The 17,640-nt window shown below is 42.8% G+C and overlaps 1 protein-coding gene across 1 annotated transcript; it reads right to left on the bottom strand.

Annotated features, from left to right (window-relative positions):
* Positions 1 to 869: 869 nt before the first annotated feature.
* trpm2 (transient receptor potential cation channel, subfamily M, member 2) lies at positions 870 to 15,246 on the bottom strand (the record flags this gene model as incomplete). Its single annotated transcript, XM_079276374.1, has 32 exons — positions 870 to 2,094; positions 2,279 to 2,395; positions 3,534 to 3,635; positions 3,725 to 3,803; positions 3,901 to 3,987; positions 4,087 to 4,116; positions 4,281 to 4,345; positions 4,451 to 4,596; positions 4,691 to 4,775; positions 4,948 to 5,035; positions 5,495 to 5,627; positions 6,259 to 6,440; positions 6,564 to 6,744; positions 6,862 to 7,033; positions 7,483 to 7,615; positions 7,710 to 7,828; positions 7,974 to 8,190; positions 8,415 to 8,513; positions 8,982 to 9,094; positions 9,207 to 9,352; positions 9,433 to 9,562; positions 9,667 to 9,804; positions 10,187 to 10,561; positions 10,982 to 11,103; positions 11,990 to 12,092; positions 12,528 to 12,728; positions 12,805 to 12,866; positions 12,953 to 13,133; positions 13,253 to 13,416; positions 14,375 to 14,555; positions 14,652 to 14,820; positions 15,077 to 15,246. The coding sequence occupies 32 exons, from the start codon at positions 15,244 to 15,246 to the stop codon at positions 1,978 to 1,980; spliced, it is 4,407 nt and encodes a 1,468-aa protein (XP_079132500.1). The 3' UTR covers positions 870 to 1,977.
* Between the last annotated feature and the right edge of the window lie 2,394 nt (positions 15,247 to 17,640).

Consider the following 17,640-nt stretch of genomic DNA (forward strand, 5'->3'; position numbering starts at 1 on the left):
TAAAGCTGTAAAGGTGTAACGAACAAACTGGTACCTGAGTGTTTACAACAACAAATAGCGCACAGCATGGAAAAGACAGGATGTCAACTCAGAGCCAAACTCTTCCATCCAGGATCTGTTTTAGCCTCCTCTCCTGCAGCAGCACTCAGCAGCCTATAATCTCCTGCTTCTCCTGCTTCAAATTTAGAAGAGAAAGAGTTTCTAGTTCAATATTCAGCAGGATTATCCACTCGGTTGCATAATGAAAAGCGAAGAAAGAAGTCCATGGTTGTCGTGTTACTGCCTAATGTTTACCGTAGCTGTAACGTTACGTTAGTGAGATCAAACTCTATCGTTCCTTGACAAACTATGCACACGTGAGGGGTTTTAATATCACTATAACGCTGCGTAATTGAGAATATTACCGTTAAGCTCCGTTGAATCTCTCAGAGATGTCCCCGCCGGCTGCTCTCTCTCTCTCTCTCTCTCTCTCTCTCTCTCTCTCTCTCTCTCTCTCTCTCTCTCTCTCTCTCTCTCTCTCTCTCTCTCTCTCTCTCTCTCTCTCTCTCTCTCTCTCTCTCTCTCTCTCTCTCTCTCTCTCTCTCTCTCTCTCTCTCTAATAGTATGCTCTTGTGAGCGTGTCACGTCACTTCCGGACACTCTGGACCGTGCACCTGTAAACCGCTCACGTGATCGAAGATCGTGTATTAGAGCAATGAGTCCATTTCTTCTTTCTTTTTTTTATATTATTGAAGTAGAAAATGCATAACATATGCAAGTAAAGTCATCTTTAGTTGTTGGCAGATCACACAATGTAAACAGCATTATGACATAATAAAAGACAAAACAATAGAGTATATTTTAATACTTTTAAGGCATTAATAATGTATTTAGCTGTTTTAATTCTTATATACAGTGATAGTTCTCTCATAAAATACACCAATAGCGTCTTAATAAGTTTATTTTTATGGATAAAAAATACCTTAAATAAATAAAGTATTCAACGGATATTCCATTTTTTTATGTTTTTTGATTCTGGTTTCTCTGATAATTTAGTTCAATCTTTGCTGTCCATAGTGATCACAGTGATCTGGCTTGCTGTGTCGTCCGATACTGCACTGTCTGGCCACCTCTGCCTGAGCCAATGAGCAACTGCACACGCTGCTCCAGTTTTAGTTTATTATCCCTGCAGAACAATGTGAGACAACACATGATTTTCTATTAAACTCCAAAAGCAGCCAAGACAATTCTATTTAGGAAGCTTTTTTAATTAGTCATTAAGGCCAAGAGTGCTGATTATGTAAAGGTCACACGTGGAGTTTACTGCAGCATACACAGATTGATATTTTAACAGTGGACTAGGTACTCATTTACTTACAAATAAAAGCAACAGAAAGCTACCACAAAGCAAAAGCAATCCATTACAAGTAAAACTCCTGTTTCAGTCCTCATTATGCAGTATGGACCCTTTCAGAGGTCTATATTATTATAACGTTATACTGTAAATGTTGTTGTTGCATTATTATTGATGGTTGAGCTAGTACTTAATATAGTGGAGGTTGGTTTTTTTTTGCATAATTTCATACACAGCAAGATGATGATTTGCATTTGTATTTTATAGTAGCAACTAACTGTGCTGTCATCCACAGTAGGGAAGGCAAAATTACCATATTTGCCTCTGAAATGTAGAAGTATGAAGTAGAATTAAATGGAAATGCTCATTTGAAGTACAACTACCTCAAAAAACGTAGGTATTTATTGTTAGTGTATGCTTACACATGCATAAAGTGTAAAGCACAGTGTGTCGGCTTAACATTTAGTTTGCTTTCCTGATTTGTGCAAATACAAATGATAACTCACAGCGGCATACATTATGGCTTTGTAGTGTTTCGTTTCAAGTGCTTTCAGTGCAACTGAATTAATACAAAGGCCGCATGAACAGGGAGAAGAAACGCCGTGGATGGAGAGGCCCATTTAAAGCTACAGCAGTGTTGAACATCAGAACTTCCTGTTGTGCAGCTCTGCAACCTGCCGCAGAGAGTCTCTTTGGTTTGAGCAGAGTCTGGTTTTGCCGCACACCTCCCGCCACTGAAGAGCGCCACGGCTGCTCGCCACCTGAGACACAGATAATCACGAACACAAGAAGTAATTCTATCTTCACTGTCGGAGGAGTCACGACCTGAATGTCATCCCCACATATCACCCAAAACTGCAGAGAGAACGAGTAATCCATCAGTCAAGTTCTTCCCGTAAAACAACACAATTTAAAACCCTTAAATAATAATAATAATGTCCTCACCATACTGTTGATATCCACCATCAACTGGCTCGTTCTGTCCAGGTGAATGTTCAGGGCGGTGATTTCCACCCAGGCGTCATCGGTGTTCCTGCAGTCATCCACATAACCCTCCAACACCTAAAACACAGCAGAGTCAGAATCAAGAAGTTCCTCAGAGTCAAGAAAAGCACATTTATTAATTATCATTCCTCTAATTCATTTAATTCGTAGACAGTAATCACATCAACAGGTTCGATCCCTCACAACAGCCGTGTGTTCTTAAAGAGACACTGACTAATTTAAGATGAAAAGCGCCTCAACTAAATGCAAAACATGTTAGTGGGAGAAGACATTGGCGCGATCAGACGTCCTGCTTTTGTCCAAACCCATTTACATGAATATAACAGAAACACCTGTCAGCATGAGGCTATACTGTTCAACAGCAACTGATCCCAAATGATCGTACAATTGAATCAGCACCTCTCAGTTTAAGTGGATTTGGATGGATTCATGGCCGGGCTGTTGTATTAAGACGGCATTAGTTTTAGCTGGGGGGGACCTAGTAAACTGGTAACTGAGCAGGATTATGTAGTAACTGATTACATGTCATCAGGTTTACTTTTTGAAAAAATGGGCAATCAGATTATAGTGAAATTGTGGAGGATTATTTAAAATATGCATTGATGTCAGCATGTTTTTGTGAGGGTAATTTGATTCGACCAATTCTAAATGACACATTTCTTCTACTGTAAATCAAAGTGAGTTACTGCTCTAAAGCTGCCAGATTTGTTGCTTTCCACATACATACGGGCTATTGTTCATCAGACAAAGGGCTCCTGTGTTGATCAACCTTTTACTGTCGACTGACGGCTTCTAATTCGTTTCTCCCTTTGGAGGTCAGACGGGTAAACTATGTTGAGTGATTAAAACTCACCTCAAGGCATTATCATTGTTAAACTCATTTTCTAGACGCCTCCTTGACTCGGTTTGTTCTTATTCTTGAACAATTCTTGCTCGTCTTTGATTTAAATATGTAATTGAATGCATTTTATTGTTGGTTTACTTACTTTACTGAAAAGGTTTTGGCTTTTTTTTAACCAAATCTCTCATACCAGCTGCAAATAACATGTGGCTTCCCTTAGTGACATCTTCTGCCTGCTTTTTATTCACTTCTGTACTTCATTTCATATTCGTGTGTCTCTTAAACCAAATATCCCCTCTAGGAACATTCAAGCTCTTCTCTATGAAGGCAAACCAAAGTGCTGATCAGACATACCTTTGTTCCTTCTGAAACTTTTGCATTTATTTTCTCATACAGCAACTTCCCCATGGATTTCTTAAGAGCCACTGGCAAGTGATCAGGCGACTCGAGAGGTCCCTGAAGGTTTCAAAGCCACAACAGAAAGGTACATTTATTTCGAACAAAAAATGAAAAACCAGCTGAGGTGAACAAACAGCGGGACTCACCCCGGGTAAAGCCAAGGTTCCATGCCTCTCATCCCAAACCACCAGGTACTCCAACACCGATCTCTCGCTGTCTCGCATGCTAAAAATGAATTTTCAACGTCATTGATCAGGCCAATGCAATCCAATGGTGGTGAACGACTTTTTTAAAAGTACTGTAAGGACACGAGGGGACCTACCGTGTAAGCACAAGGTCTGCATTCCGATTTGGACCAAGGTGGCTTAGTGCACCTCGTCCCCTGATGCCAGTCCTTCCTCCTGGGTTTCTAATGACCAGATCAGATACACATCAGACATGCAGGCATGCTTGTAAAGTTATACTTGTGTGCTGTTTGATGCCTTGTGTATCTTATCCAGTATCATACCTGTAATTACCTACGGCTTCTGATTCTGATCTGTAAGGAGAAATAATAAATGAAACATAAGAGATAAGCAGGAAACTCTTTGGTTATCTTGACAAAAACACTCGTAATAATGTGTCCTAACTGCACATATATACACTAAGAAACCCTAATAGGAACAAAACATCATGTACTGTCTTCTCTTGGTAAAAACATACCCATCCACGTGGTCCCCGCTGTCTTCAGAGGCATAATAAACTGGCATGTATGACCTGAAGCTGACCTGAAAAAAAAAAAAAAGGACATGAAATCAACTTGGATCCAATGAACCATCTTTTTATGCAGGGGCGTTGTGGGGAATCCTGCAGCTGGTGTGTTTGTGAAATACCTCCCATGGCACCTTCTCCTCAGGCACAGGAAAGCGCGTGAGTTTGCTGTTCGGGTAGTGAAGCTGACGGGCGTTCACGTGGAAGCCGTCCTCTTTCTCTGATGCATTTCTCAAAGTGTCGGGGGACTCGTCTGTTGTAGTCAATGCTGCAGGGAAGGATAAAAGTGAGCGCAAACCAGAGGAGATTTGACCTGCAGTATCTTAACTAACAACAATGAATGAGGAAGTTGGTTGCTGTACTTAGTGGTTGTGCTTCTTTTCCTGCAAAACCCTGACATTTCAGACTGTCCATAATCCACTGCAGGGCTTTGGCTGACTGGACGACCTGGTGAGACAAAATAAAAGTGGGTCGAATACTTTTGATGACTTCTTAAGACAAAACATCTGGAGAGAAAATGTAACACGTTAAGAAGTGTGTCATCTCTTTTCTGCATCGTGACTTGCACTCCCACAGACACAGGTGCTACATCAGCGATAACCAAATATCAGGTCACAACCTGCTCCTCTAGTCGAGCCATTCGTTGCATCACGGCAGCAGAGCCCGTCTCCTCTTCCCTCTCCAGTCGATCAGTTATGGTGGTAACCCTCAGGAAACACACAAGCACAGTGCGGGTGTCTGTTATTCATTGGAATATCACTCCTAGACTGTTTAATCTTATATACTCTTTATGTTTCGGCAAAGTAGAACTTAAACCTCATCAAACCTAACATTTAACTTAAAACATACACGATGTTGCTCGCATTTAAGCAATAGTTTGCCAAATATTGCAGAGAGTTAGATGAGAAAATGAGATAAACAGCTTTAAAGTTTACTTCCAACAGTGTGTCAGGCTTCCGAAGAGCGTTGCAAGATCAATATGAGGGGTCCCAGAATGATTAATGGGATACAGACGATTCAAAACATTCTACATATGCTATAAAAAAAAAAAGGTTCTGTAATTTTACAACTAAAACATATTTAGGTGTGACGTGGGGTCTCACATAGAGAGGCTCTGGAGGATTGTCATGCAGTTACACTGGACAACATCTCTGTGGGATTCTTACTTTTGGGACGTGTCCAGGATGCGTCGCTCCATGCTCTGGCTCTGCTCCTGCTGTGTGGACAGCAGGTATCTGTCCTTCATCAAGGCCTCCCAGGACAGCAGCTCCTCTTCCTCCATCTGAGGTAGCTCGCGCTCTGAAAAACAGCGTCACATGCTGTTTCAGCAACACTGTGCATGTGTTACCGGCACCAGACCTATGGGGGGAAATCTGGACCGGCAGCAAAGGTTACACAGGCTAGGAAGCACCGGTACTGTGGATTAATACAGAGAGGACCGACGTCAGCGTCATGCTCAGGCCAGAGCTAGTTTTACCCTGAGCTGCGCATGAGCAGAGCCTGTAGCTAATGGATCCACAGCAGCGCCATCTACTGACGTGATCGTGTATTACCTCGACATCAAGTTTGAAAGAGTGTTTTAGACCTTCTACACGTGTGTGAATGCAAAATCAGTCACAGCATCGTCTGTGAAGGGGTCAAAGGTCCTCCCTCATAAACCAAAATTCCATACTTAGGTCACATGATGTGCTCCGGAAAATCTCCATAAAGTGGATGTTGTGCGTGAGATGTCTTTGTTTGTAAAAGTACTACTTCTAAGGTCAATAACAAACCTTCATGCTTTGATTAGATGAGAGAGTAGTCCAAAAATCGTTATTGTAAGATACATAAAGCCGTTTAACAGAGTGATACAATTAGAGAGATAGTCTGCAGAATATAACCACGAAGTCTACTTTCTGAATGGGCTGAAATAAAATAGGTCGATACTTACTAAACTCCTTGCTCATGACGGGGGGCCTGCACAGCACCATGCTCCTGATGAAGAGGTAAAAATGGCTGAAGATGATGAAAGGAGGAGGGGCAGTAGGGCGGCTGTGGTACTCCTTGATCAGCTCGTATCTTTGAAACTTCCAAATTCTGTCTGTGTTGTCCTGAACGGTCTGGAACGTAAAGCTGTGCAGCAACACCATAAAGTGGCATTAGATATAACAAGGTATTAGCATCTAAGCTAAGCTAAGCAGAGAAAAGCTGAACGTATGACTGAATTAAGACACAAAGATGTGGAGGAGAACTCACTTGAAGATGGCTATGAGCAAGTTGAGCAGCAGTATGTTGGCAAAGAGCAGGTAAACACATAGCATGATGATGGTGAGCCACTCGGGGAAGGCTGGCGTTTGGTTTTCATTCAGCACAGGACACTTGGGCTTCAGAGGATCGGTGCCGTTCATGCTGCAGGAGTCTAAGTCAAACGCAGCATCTGCAAGAGGGCAAAGAGATTGTTTCCTTCGTTGTAATGTTTAAATTAAACAAACCCGGTCTGAGCCTCGTAAATGTTTTTCCCTTGACAAAACTGCAGCGTTTCGACTACACTCACAATCAATATTTGTGGGAAAATTCCCAAATATGGTGAGGTACGGCTCATAAACTGCCCCGCGGACAATCCAGTCCAGCCGATTGTCATTGTGGATGAGGATGCCTTGTTTGGCCACGCCGTACGCCACCACCCAGATACTCAGCAGGAACATGAAGAAGAACATATCCGTCATCTGAGGGACAAACACACATCGGTCACAGAAGAAACCTGTGCCATGTCATGGCATGTACAGTGGAGACTTCCTTTTACTGAGCTACGTTTGTAAATTTAAAACTTCAGAGAGTTGGACATGTCAGTCTGCACGCTGCCTAAAGCGTCACACGTATTACAGATTAAATATTTAACAGTGACAAGTTTCAGTATTTAAAAGGTTTCCCTGTTGCTCCACATGTAATCTCTGCACAAACAATAATGACTGACTGTTTGGGAACAAACAGACCAGCTGCAACACTTTGCTCAAAAACACCTTTTATTTTGCATATAATCATCTGCAGACACCAGACGGAGGCCCAGTGAGGCAGAAGCCTCTCTTCGTATGAGATAAAAGGTGTTTTGGAGCGTGGCATTCCTCTGCAGTTGCATCAGGTCGGCATTCATCACATTTGTATGTAAGCCTCTCACCATCCTCCTGACGATGATGATTTTGGGCCCCAGGGTTCTACTGATAGTGAAGATGGCCATGAAACGGAGGCAGAAGACCACAAAGTCGATGCAGAGGAGGATTTTACCAGCATAGAACAGCTCAGTTGTCAGCCTGAAATAGAAACGCTTGGTGATGCATTGATTACCCGGAGGGTGGAGAGCACTTCCACGGCTTAAATGGATTGTCTGGGAGGAAGGAGACGTACCTAAATGCGAGGCCGATAATAAAGAGAAGGATGGACAGGACATCTAAAATATTCCACAGTTCGTTGATGTACATCCTGGCTTTCTTATGAAACCCGAAGCCATCAGGATCATAAAACAGCTGAGGCAGAAAAGACACATTGAATTTGTCAGTGAAGTGAAGCAGTGTTATAAATATGTGGGCCTGCTCTGGAGGCAGCAACAGCTTGTGTCCCAGGCTGCTCTCTCGCTCTCTCTCTCTCTCTCTCTCTCTCTCTCTCTCTCACCTGTCGGACCTCCTCGCACACCAGAGAGAGCAGCCAGATGTAGAGCAGCAGCTCCCCAGCAGAGGGTGTAGCCTGGAAGTCAATCATCAGCACCACAGCAAACAGGAAGAGGAAGGCAAAGTAGGACACGATATTCCAGTAAAACTTGACCTGCGGAGAGCTGTACAGATGGACCAGCCGGTACCAGCTGCTCAGAGGCTTCAGGCGCTTCACGCCACTGAGGGGGTCACAGACATTTAGGACACTCTTTAACAACTGACGTGCAAAATCACTACTTTTAGAATAACAAAAATGTAAAACATTAAGATGTGTATTAAAAACTCTCGTACAGTCAGGAGATCGTCACGCAGATAGAAAGAATCAGGGTTATTTTTCTAGAGTAGAGCCTCAGTTGCTGTGTGTTAAATGATTGAGTGCATTAAAAGGCGACTGCCTACTTACAGGCTACGAGAATTGGTTCGAAGTGTACTTCCTGTTATTTTCTCCACTGTCTTGATCTCCTCCTTCTTCTCAGCTTCTCTATGAAGGACTTCATCACGTCTAGGGAGAATTATAGCTCATTAACAAACCATTACGCAGCGGCACAAATATGTTAATTAATACATTCAGATATTAAAATGTAAAGAACTTGTATCAGTTATATACAAATGCATGCATCTATAAATAGTGTACAGTATGTACACTGTTATATAACCTAGTTATATCATTTTCCAGCATGTTTCCAAAGAAGGAACGTCGCCTGTTTTTTGGAAGATGAAGGAGGTAGACTTGGACCTGCACAACAGAAACTACTTCCTGACACTGATATGATTTTTATTCTTGTGATTAAAGGAGGCATAAAAAAGCATTTGACTGCATCCAAATATTATAAAACCACTGTTAACTGTATTGAGTATCAATGGCGGCATTATTATCTTCGGTTAATATGGCAACATTATGTGGCTTTAGATGTGTTGGCTGTTGCATGGCTGCTCTTACAGTTTCACACATGTCACTGATAGGACTCACCTGAAAACCAGAAAGCCAGTGTAGATAAGTGGGAAGAAGACCATGCAGATCAGCACTCTCCACACTGGGTTGTCCACTGAAAGCTCACCACACCAGATCTGTGTCAGAAGAGCCTTCAAGACAGACATTAGATTACTCGATTATTTTATGAATCTGCATCTCAAAATAATTTAAAAAAAACCTGAGTTCTTAAATTGTTAAAAAAAAATTGGAAGTTTGCTCAACCTGAACACCTGACTGAGCCACAAAGCTTTTGTCGTCAGCCTCCAGTGCCAGCCTCAGGCACGTCGTCTTTCCCCAAAACGGAGACACACGAACCAACAGCTTCCGAGCCCGCTCTTCATCGCTGTTGTGGCACTCGCCGAACACACCTGTGAAATGAGGTGAAACACGAAACCTCGTAACATGGCTTGTGTTTCACGTCAGTAAAGCTGTGTCTGCAGTATCATACCAATGGCATGCTTCTCATAGTGATTGGCGAGCTCTCGCATGGCCTCTGCCTCGTCTGCATCGCTTCCTTCCTCTGCCATGGTCTTCAGGATCTTACTGGCGGCCAGAGCAGCGGACATGCAGTCTCTACACTGTGCAGGTACAGATACAGAGAGATGCAACCCCATACACACACAAACACAACTAACTCTTTTCAAACTTTGTCTGCATGTATAAGGGTCAGTGTTTTGATCACCAGCTCCCAGGCAATTTCAGCCAGCGGCTTATTGTTCTGGATGACAGCCCAAAGGAAAAGGTCTCTGCCTGGGTCCCTCTGTGCATCAGCATCGTCCTCCCTGAGTAGCGATTGGGAACCAGTCTGACTTTTAGACAGCTAGATTAAAAGGGAAGTAATATGTTGCATTAAATGAATGGTTTATGGACGGTTTATCATAAGTCCTCAAATCCTCCTAAAGGCACGCACAGACTTCAATTCGGATTGTTCAGACTTCATTATTTTAGCTAAGTGTTCAATTATACCTCCTCTAAGTTGTATTTCCCAATGTGAGGATCTAAACGTCCTGTCCACAATACTGAATTATGAAATATATAAAAATGAAAATAGAATGAAAATCCTCACAGTGAAATGAAACAGAGGACAGCTCAGCGTCTAAAATAACACAACCCTGAATTGATTACAAGGTACGTGTGAATCACTTAGTTTTGCTTGTCAAACTACATTCATTCAATGTGTGATGAGGGATAAACACACTCACTGATACAGATGTGGCCTCTGTAGACACGTCGAAGTGGTACGACATGTTGGAGGGAGGGTAGAGGGCATGGGTGAAACTGCCCAGCAGTTGGCGCACCTCATCAGACACGTGAGTCATCGAGATGGATTCACCTTGCCCCGAGTGAGCTCGAGGCCTGATGCGGAGCGCCTTCCTCCTCCGGAGGCGAGACCTGTGGACCCGCTTGGCCAGCTTGCGGAGAAAGATGCCGCTTGGCAGCTGTTTGTAGAGCTCGCACAGAGTGTCCTCGTCCTGCAGGAAATCCCTCAGGCTCACGCCGTTCTCCAGCAGCAGACTAACAAACTGAGGCTTGTTGCCAACCAGGGCTGAGAACATAGCCCAGTGGAGGTCACTGGACTGGATGTGAACGTGTCAGGAAAACACAACGAAATTAGACAATTGTGTAAATAGACTGTAATAGCAGTGTGGAGAGAAAGACAGTATTTTATGATGCTATTCATATGATTTTAATAATACAATCGTCCACTGCCCCTCATATCATAAAAGGTTTATCATGCAAGATATTGGCTTCATGCTGCTATTGGTTGAAATCTCCATGTAGGAATGTTCACCACTCAAACCTTTCAGCTTTTTTATCCAATGACTGCGAGACTATTACCGTGGGATCACTTCCCATGTTTTACCAGTCAGTCCATTACACTTTCTTATCTTAATAAAGACAAGAGTGGTTGCAGTGGCCTTTATTTGTCAATCCCGACAGTCTTACAAAGATTGCTGCTGGTGTTGGTGCTACAGCATGTTGTAAAGTAGGCAAACCTTCCACTGGCTCTCCTCAGTGAAGATCTCCGTCTCAGCAATGTCCACCCGGTTCCAGGCTATAGCCAGCTCCAGCTGCCTCTTCCAGCTCTCGATTCCCAGTGTCTCGCTGGTCCTCGAAGCTGAGTGGAGAATTTATAGTGACAAGATTTATGTGACGCTGAATTCTGTTTTCAATTTTAATCATTCAATTACAGCAAAGTGGGCATATAAATGGAGTAAAGCAGCAAATCATCAAATTTGAAACGCTGGAACTAGTTTGCAGTCTTTGCTTGATGATTGCCTTGCTGATGATTCACTTTAATCTCAATCAACAAATCAAAAAATTAACTTATTCTGTGACATGACATAACATAACCTGGGGTCACACTACACGGTCAAGCAGCAATTATCTTATAATTAGCAGCAAAATCCTCACAAAAAAAAAAGATTCTACCACGAACTTGGCCACAGACCAAAAACAGACAGCGGATGTCCTCGCTGAGTGAGCAGGACGACTGGCGGGAAATGCATTTTAATTCTTCCATTGTTAATAGAGCTCAAAGGTGGAAACTACAGGCAAAGCAGTTGAGCTGGAATAATGACTCATCACAATCAAAACTCCAAGTGTCACTTTTAAGAGTCACTTTTAGTGAACTTATAGCTCAATGTACAAAAATATGAATTAAGCTTGCTGTAAATTTGTTTCATCAATGTCTATCTCAAGACCAGTATTAGGAGGAATCTATTTATATTGTTTATGAATAGATTCATTGTGGCTTTCAGTGTCTCCTTGTATAGAAAAGCAATCGTTCTATGTGAAAATATCTGTAAGAATATCTGTGTTGGTTTTCAGTCTTGAGCTGTACATTTGATACCACAGTCCATTCGATTAGTCTTCTGAGAAGCAACATTATACTTGCTAAGAGCTGCTTTGGCACAAAGCCTTTTCGTCTTTACACTTATTGGTGTACGCCTATAGTCAGTCTAGTCTGGCACTGAGCATCTGTGTGAAGAACAAATCCCTACCTTTGAGCAGTGCTTGAAGTATAGCCACATCCACATCTCCGTGATCGTCCTCACTTATTCTGAATATTGTCAGCCAGTGAGACATCCTGATGATGTCCTGAATCTGGCACAGATAGGCGACACAACAAGTAGGGTTTCACATCAAACCTGGACTTAGGCCAGGCAGGAGACCCGCGCCAGGGGATCTTAGGCTCCGATCAGGTTCATAAGGCATCAAGAGAAGCATGAGAAGGGAGGCTAAGACAGCGGTGATGCGGTAACGTCTCCTTGAATTTGTTAAGATCCTTAATCGATAGAGGGAGGAGAAAACAGTGGAGGACCTAAAACTAAATAAAGACAACATTGGAACAGGACCAGAGCTGTGTCACAACGATTAAGGAAGATGTTTTGATCGACAGCATCAAACGCAGCCCTACAGTAACAGTGCAGTTAGAAGTTCCTCACAGTAACTTCAACTTAGTAGTAAGCTGTACTAAGAAAGGAACAGCAGCTTGCAAATTGGTCTGTAGTTGTTGAGGTCGTCAGTATGTTCACGTACCTTCTTGGTCCATTCTATGATCTTGAGGTGGGTGAAGTTTTCATACTCTTGGCCAAAGAACTTTTTCATTAACTGGTGGATGAGGGCGATGGTGACGCGGGCCAATGGCAGTCCTGCCACCTGGGCGATCACATCTGCTGTTCTCCCGGAGCCCTCCAAGATCACACACGGTGTACCGTTCAGCATGGCATTATAAATGGTCTGAGAGGAGACACACAAGACAGTCAGACAAAGACAAGAGACGGAGACAGCGAGAGACAGGAAACTGATGACTCACATTTAGAGTGCCCGGTCCTCCATCCAAAACCACACACACCACAGGGATTGTCACGCCACTCTCTGGAGGTCAGACAGTAGACAAATCAATATTAAAAGCAGATCAGGTAAAAAATGATCAGATTTGAGATGTTATCTGTGACATTGACCTTTGTTTCCAAGACGCTTCCCGGAGATGTATTTCTCCAGACGGCTACGCAGCTCAATCTCCACTCCATAGTGTCCTTGGGTCCCATCATCCACCAGCAGGAAGTGGGTGTGGTTGTTATCAAGGCAAGCGAGTCGGCCCTGGCCCTTGATATCCGTCTCATAATGGGCTGGGAAGCAACCCTGCAGACAAGAGGAGGAGGAGGAGGAGATGAAGGTAGGAAAAAGAAGACTTATGCTATGCAGGTGATGAATCTCACCAGAAGAAAGACGAGTAACATGTGTGAATGTGTTGCTCATACCTCTGAATGCACCAAAGCGTCCCTGTTGTGAATTGTTCCCCACGTCGCAACTCCGATAGCCACAATCTGGCCCTGCATGGAGTTGCTCAGGGCGTGGTCCCTCACGGCCTGCCCGACATGCTTCATCACACCTGTGTGCGTACCACCAGTGAGGATCCACGCTCCTGTGCACAACATAGGTCCCATTTTCATACATTTATGTCCATAAAGTACATGTACAGTATGTGCAAATATTACATGAGCAAAATATGTGGCTATACACACATAACTGATAAATAAAACCATGGCCATTAAAGGAATAGTTACACTTTTTTTTTTTTTAAATCTGCTGGTTGCTGTAATTTTTGTACGGATTACACAAATGACATGTTTTTATTATCTTCTGAGAGAGCCAGGCTTACAGTTTCCTCCTGCTTCCAGCCTTTATGCTACGCTAAGCTAACTGTCTGAAGCCTCATATATAACAGACCAATATGAGGGTTGTATCAATCATCTCATCTCTCAGCAGGAAAGCGAATAAGCGTGTTTCCCGAAATAGCAAAATATTCCTTTAATATGCCGCTATACAGCCCTAACCTTTTAGGGAAGTCTTTCCACAATATTTTGGCAGCCACATGAGCAACATAGATCTGCTCCCATTGAGCCACAAGAGCACGAGTGAGATCGGCCACTGATTGGGCGATGAGAACTCGCTCGCAGTCGGTGTTTTGATTCATTTCGACTGTGGGTTAAAGTCAGGGCTCAGTGCAGGCCTATTCAACGTCCTCCAAACTAAACTCAGATCAAATGGTTTATGAACCTTGTTGTTTGCAAGGTAGCATTGTTACATTAAAACTGAAAATCCATGGCACAAAAATGAAAGCACTCTATTGTTTAAAATATCATTGTATGATGTAGCATTAACATGTCCCTTCATTTTAACGAAGAAAAACTGAATACGCTCATATTTAGTGCACTGTTGTTACTAGGTCAGGCAGAAGGATTGGACCCTTTGAGGCGTACACGATATATTTTACCACATGCAGTCACCGGCTCACCATAAATACGCATGTACTCGTTGAACACATGCTTTCAAAAGGCTCTCTGGCTAATCATTGGCACACCTTGAGATCTGAGGCTCACCTGTCGTCTGGGCCACTTTGATAAGACCTCTGTTGAACATGTTCTTGAGTCGGGCCTTCAGAAAGAAGTTCTTGGCTCCTCCGGTCACTGAGATCAGCAGGTTGGGAGGGGAAAGTTTCCACTGTTCGGTCAATAACTCGTACAGGATTTCTGGGCTTGCGTCTGTGGACACTCGTGCATACTGAGAATGACAGACACATGCAAAGGCGAGGGTGAAAACACACAGGCATGCATTCACATGTAATGTCATTACAGTAGAAAGAACGGATGGTTTCACCTTGCCAGTCTTCTGTCCCAAATCACCAAAGCTGATGTCTCCAAAAGCATCCGTGGGCACTTCGCGGACATGTTTGTGTTTGTCCCAATACTCGCCTGTGAAATCCTCCGGCTTGATGGCTTCGTCCACATGATCAGTCTTTAAGTAGCCACACCTACACACATCCTCTCTAGTGGAGAAACAAAAGCTAATGGTTGTAACATTTTCATGCAGACAGACAGTTTGAGGAAAGTGACAATTACTGGAAACAAACAAACTTAATTTAATGAACACAACATTGACACAACTGCCCTCACGGCGATCGAGGGCGATGCCTCGCGGGACATAAACTCAACAGAGATGCCACAGTGTCTCTGTGCAGCAGCAGCAGCAATCTACAAAGTCAGTACAGAGACGTTCGTCACCAACACAGCAGCTCATCCCACCTGACACCTTTTTCAAAGAAGCAGCATTCCCTCTTGTGGAGGTTTTCCCTGGTCCAGGACGTGATGGCGCATCGCTGGAAAGAAGGGGAGGCAGAAAGATGCTTAGAGGGTCTGACTGCGCTGATTGCCAGAGAATGAAACAGCCGTGACTTAACCACATCTTCCTCCATCCCGAATGCAACATGGGAGGGTGGGTGGGGCTACAGTGCACAGATGTGGTTCAGGATGAGAGCTCCCAGCATGACAGGAGAGAGCGAGAGAGAGAGAGAGAGAGAGCGAGACAGACAGAAGCCTCTGCAGTCAGTGCTGGCTTACTCGGCACTGCATCAGTGATGTCAGAGCTGAGCTAGAGCTGAGCGCACTGCTGAAACCCGACTAAACCGTCCACTCATGGGACGGCGAGTAGCAAGAGCGCCAGTTCTGGATCGATAGATGCAGATTGAACTGCATTACCGATGGTGTATTAAATACACGCCTGATTAAGGGATGCATTGTGTGTTTTGTAAATGATTAATCACGTTAAATAAAACCTATTTGTTTTATTATAGTTCAGGTTTTTCACAAACTGACAAAAGTATCCAGTTGTGGAAAGTAGCCAAGTACGTTTACTCAAGTACTGTAATTACCGGTAAGTGGCCTTTTGAGGTATACTTTACATTTTAAGAGGTTATATTGTACATTTGACTCCTTTATGACTCATTTATTTAACTGCAATAGTGACTTCTGCTGAGCCTACATATGAATGCATAAATAATGTGATCCAACAATAAGATAACATAATACTGACAGGGGACATTCCCTATAATAAGTAAAACACAGTATATAGTATGGTAAAAAAATATATTCTCATATATTTCTTTATCTTGCTGACATGTGACCTGTTCTGCATTACCTCAACTTCCTCTTACCGAGGCCCCTGGAATGGCAGGAAACTTTAACGACCTTTACCTGTAATACCAAATATTTAAAGTCCACACTAACCCTTTGATTCCGTCATCAGATCCTGCAGAGGTTACAGTGTTACAGTGTGAATCCGAAAGCACCTCATTATCTGTAAACAAATACGAGTGGACACTGATTTTGCTAACTTTGCAAGCATTGTAGGGGACAAACCTGCGATCTCTAGAAAGTTTATTAAAGAACTAAAGGTTAAAAGTCTAGAATCTCTCTCTGCATGTACTGTTGTGGTAATGCACTCTCCCTTGATTTTAAAGCACATTTGTGTTTCTCACTTTCTCTTAATTGTACCTCTCTCCCCCAGACAATCAGATGGCTTTAACCTAATGCCACTGTTGGAGGGAAAGGTAGAGCGATCAGAGCATGAATTCATGTTCCACTACTGTGGAATCTACCTGAATGCAGTACGCTGGCACCCACCTGGAAGTAAGTTCACACATTCAGACACAGAGACGCAGTCAATCATTTAGCAGAGAAATGTTTTTACTGTTGTGACGTCTGCTGTTTCATTCTGCAGAATAAGCCACCTATGTTAATGTGAAACTAAAATCAAACGGCATTCACAAATACAGTCCCACAGAATCGAGCTCAAATATACCAAATATATAAGCAAAACATATTACAATATGTTTATGAGCGAATGAGTGCAGCATAACAGTGAATTTAAAAGGGGACATATTATGAAAACCCCACAAACTGAAATAATACAACATTTGTGTGAGCTGTCTAGTTTAGAAAACGTGATTTAACAAGCCATTCAGATTTGCCTCCCCTTCATAAGTCACATGCAGGCTCATTAGAATGTACCGCCCCCGTGTGAGTATCTCCACCCACGGCTCTAAAACTACCTTTGCAAAGGTGCACCTTGTTTTTCTTAAACTGTAATCCTGAATTGTTTGTAAAATGCAAATATATAAATATTACAAGACTTGAATCTTTGGCCTGTAGGCTCAATCACCATTTTGTTATCTCTTTTGACGATGGATGGTGATTTAGGAAAGATTTATTTCAATAAAAATCTTTAAGATTATCATTTTAGAGACTAAAACCCAGAGTTTGTGTGTCACATTTACCTAGCCGATTGTCACAACAACTGTGGAAACCAATGTGACATCAGAACCTAGTGCACAGCCACAGCAGCGCACAGCCGCACGCTTCCTCATCAAACGGATAGAATTGTAGGAAGGAACCGAGCATGGCGTGGTCCTACTTTTCACCTTTTTAAAAGTTACGTCTTCAACGATTTTAACAAAGCTGAGCTTATTTTAGGCGCCTTGAGTAATTTCAAATGTCCACTTGGACTCGAGGATAAACTGATTAATAATAATAATAATCATGCATTTTATTTATAACGCACTTTTCATTAAAAACATCTCAGAGTGCCACAGAGCCACTACACAGTCAAAAATATAGTTAAAACAAACTACAATAAAATAACTAGTAAGCATAAAAAAACAGTGCGTGAACAGAAACATGAAATAAATAACTCAGAAACGTCTTCCTGAATAAAAAGGACACACTGATTAGACTTCGGTGTGTCCAACCTTGTGTCCATTACTCAAGAATTCATACGCCAATTATGAAAATTTCTCCAGAAATGTCGAGTA

This window comes from Melanostigma gelatinosum, assembly GCF_949748355.1.
Source record: "Melanostigma gelatinosum genome assembly, chromosome: 10".
Taxonomy (NCBI): domain Eukaryota; kingdom Metazoa; phylum Chordata; class Actinopteri; order Perciformes; family Zoarcidae; genus Melanostigma; species Melanostigma gelatinosum.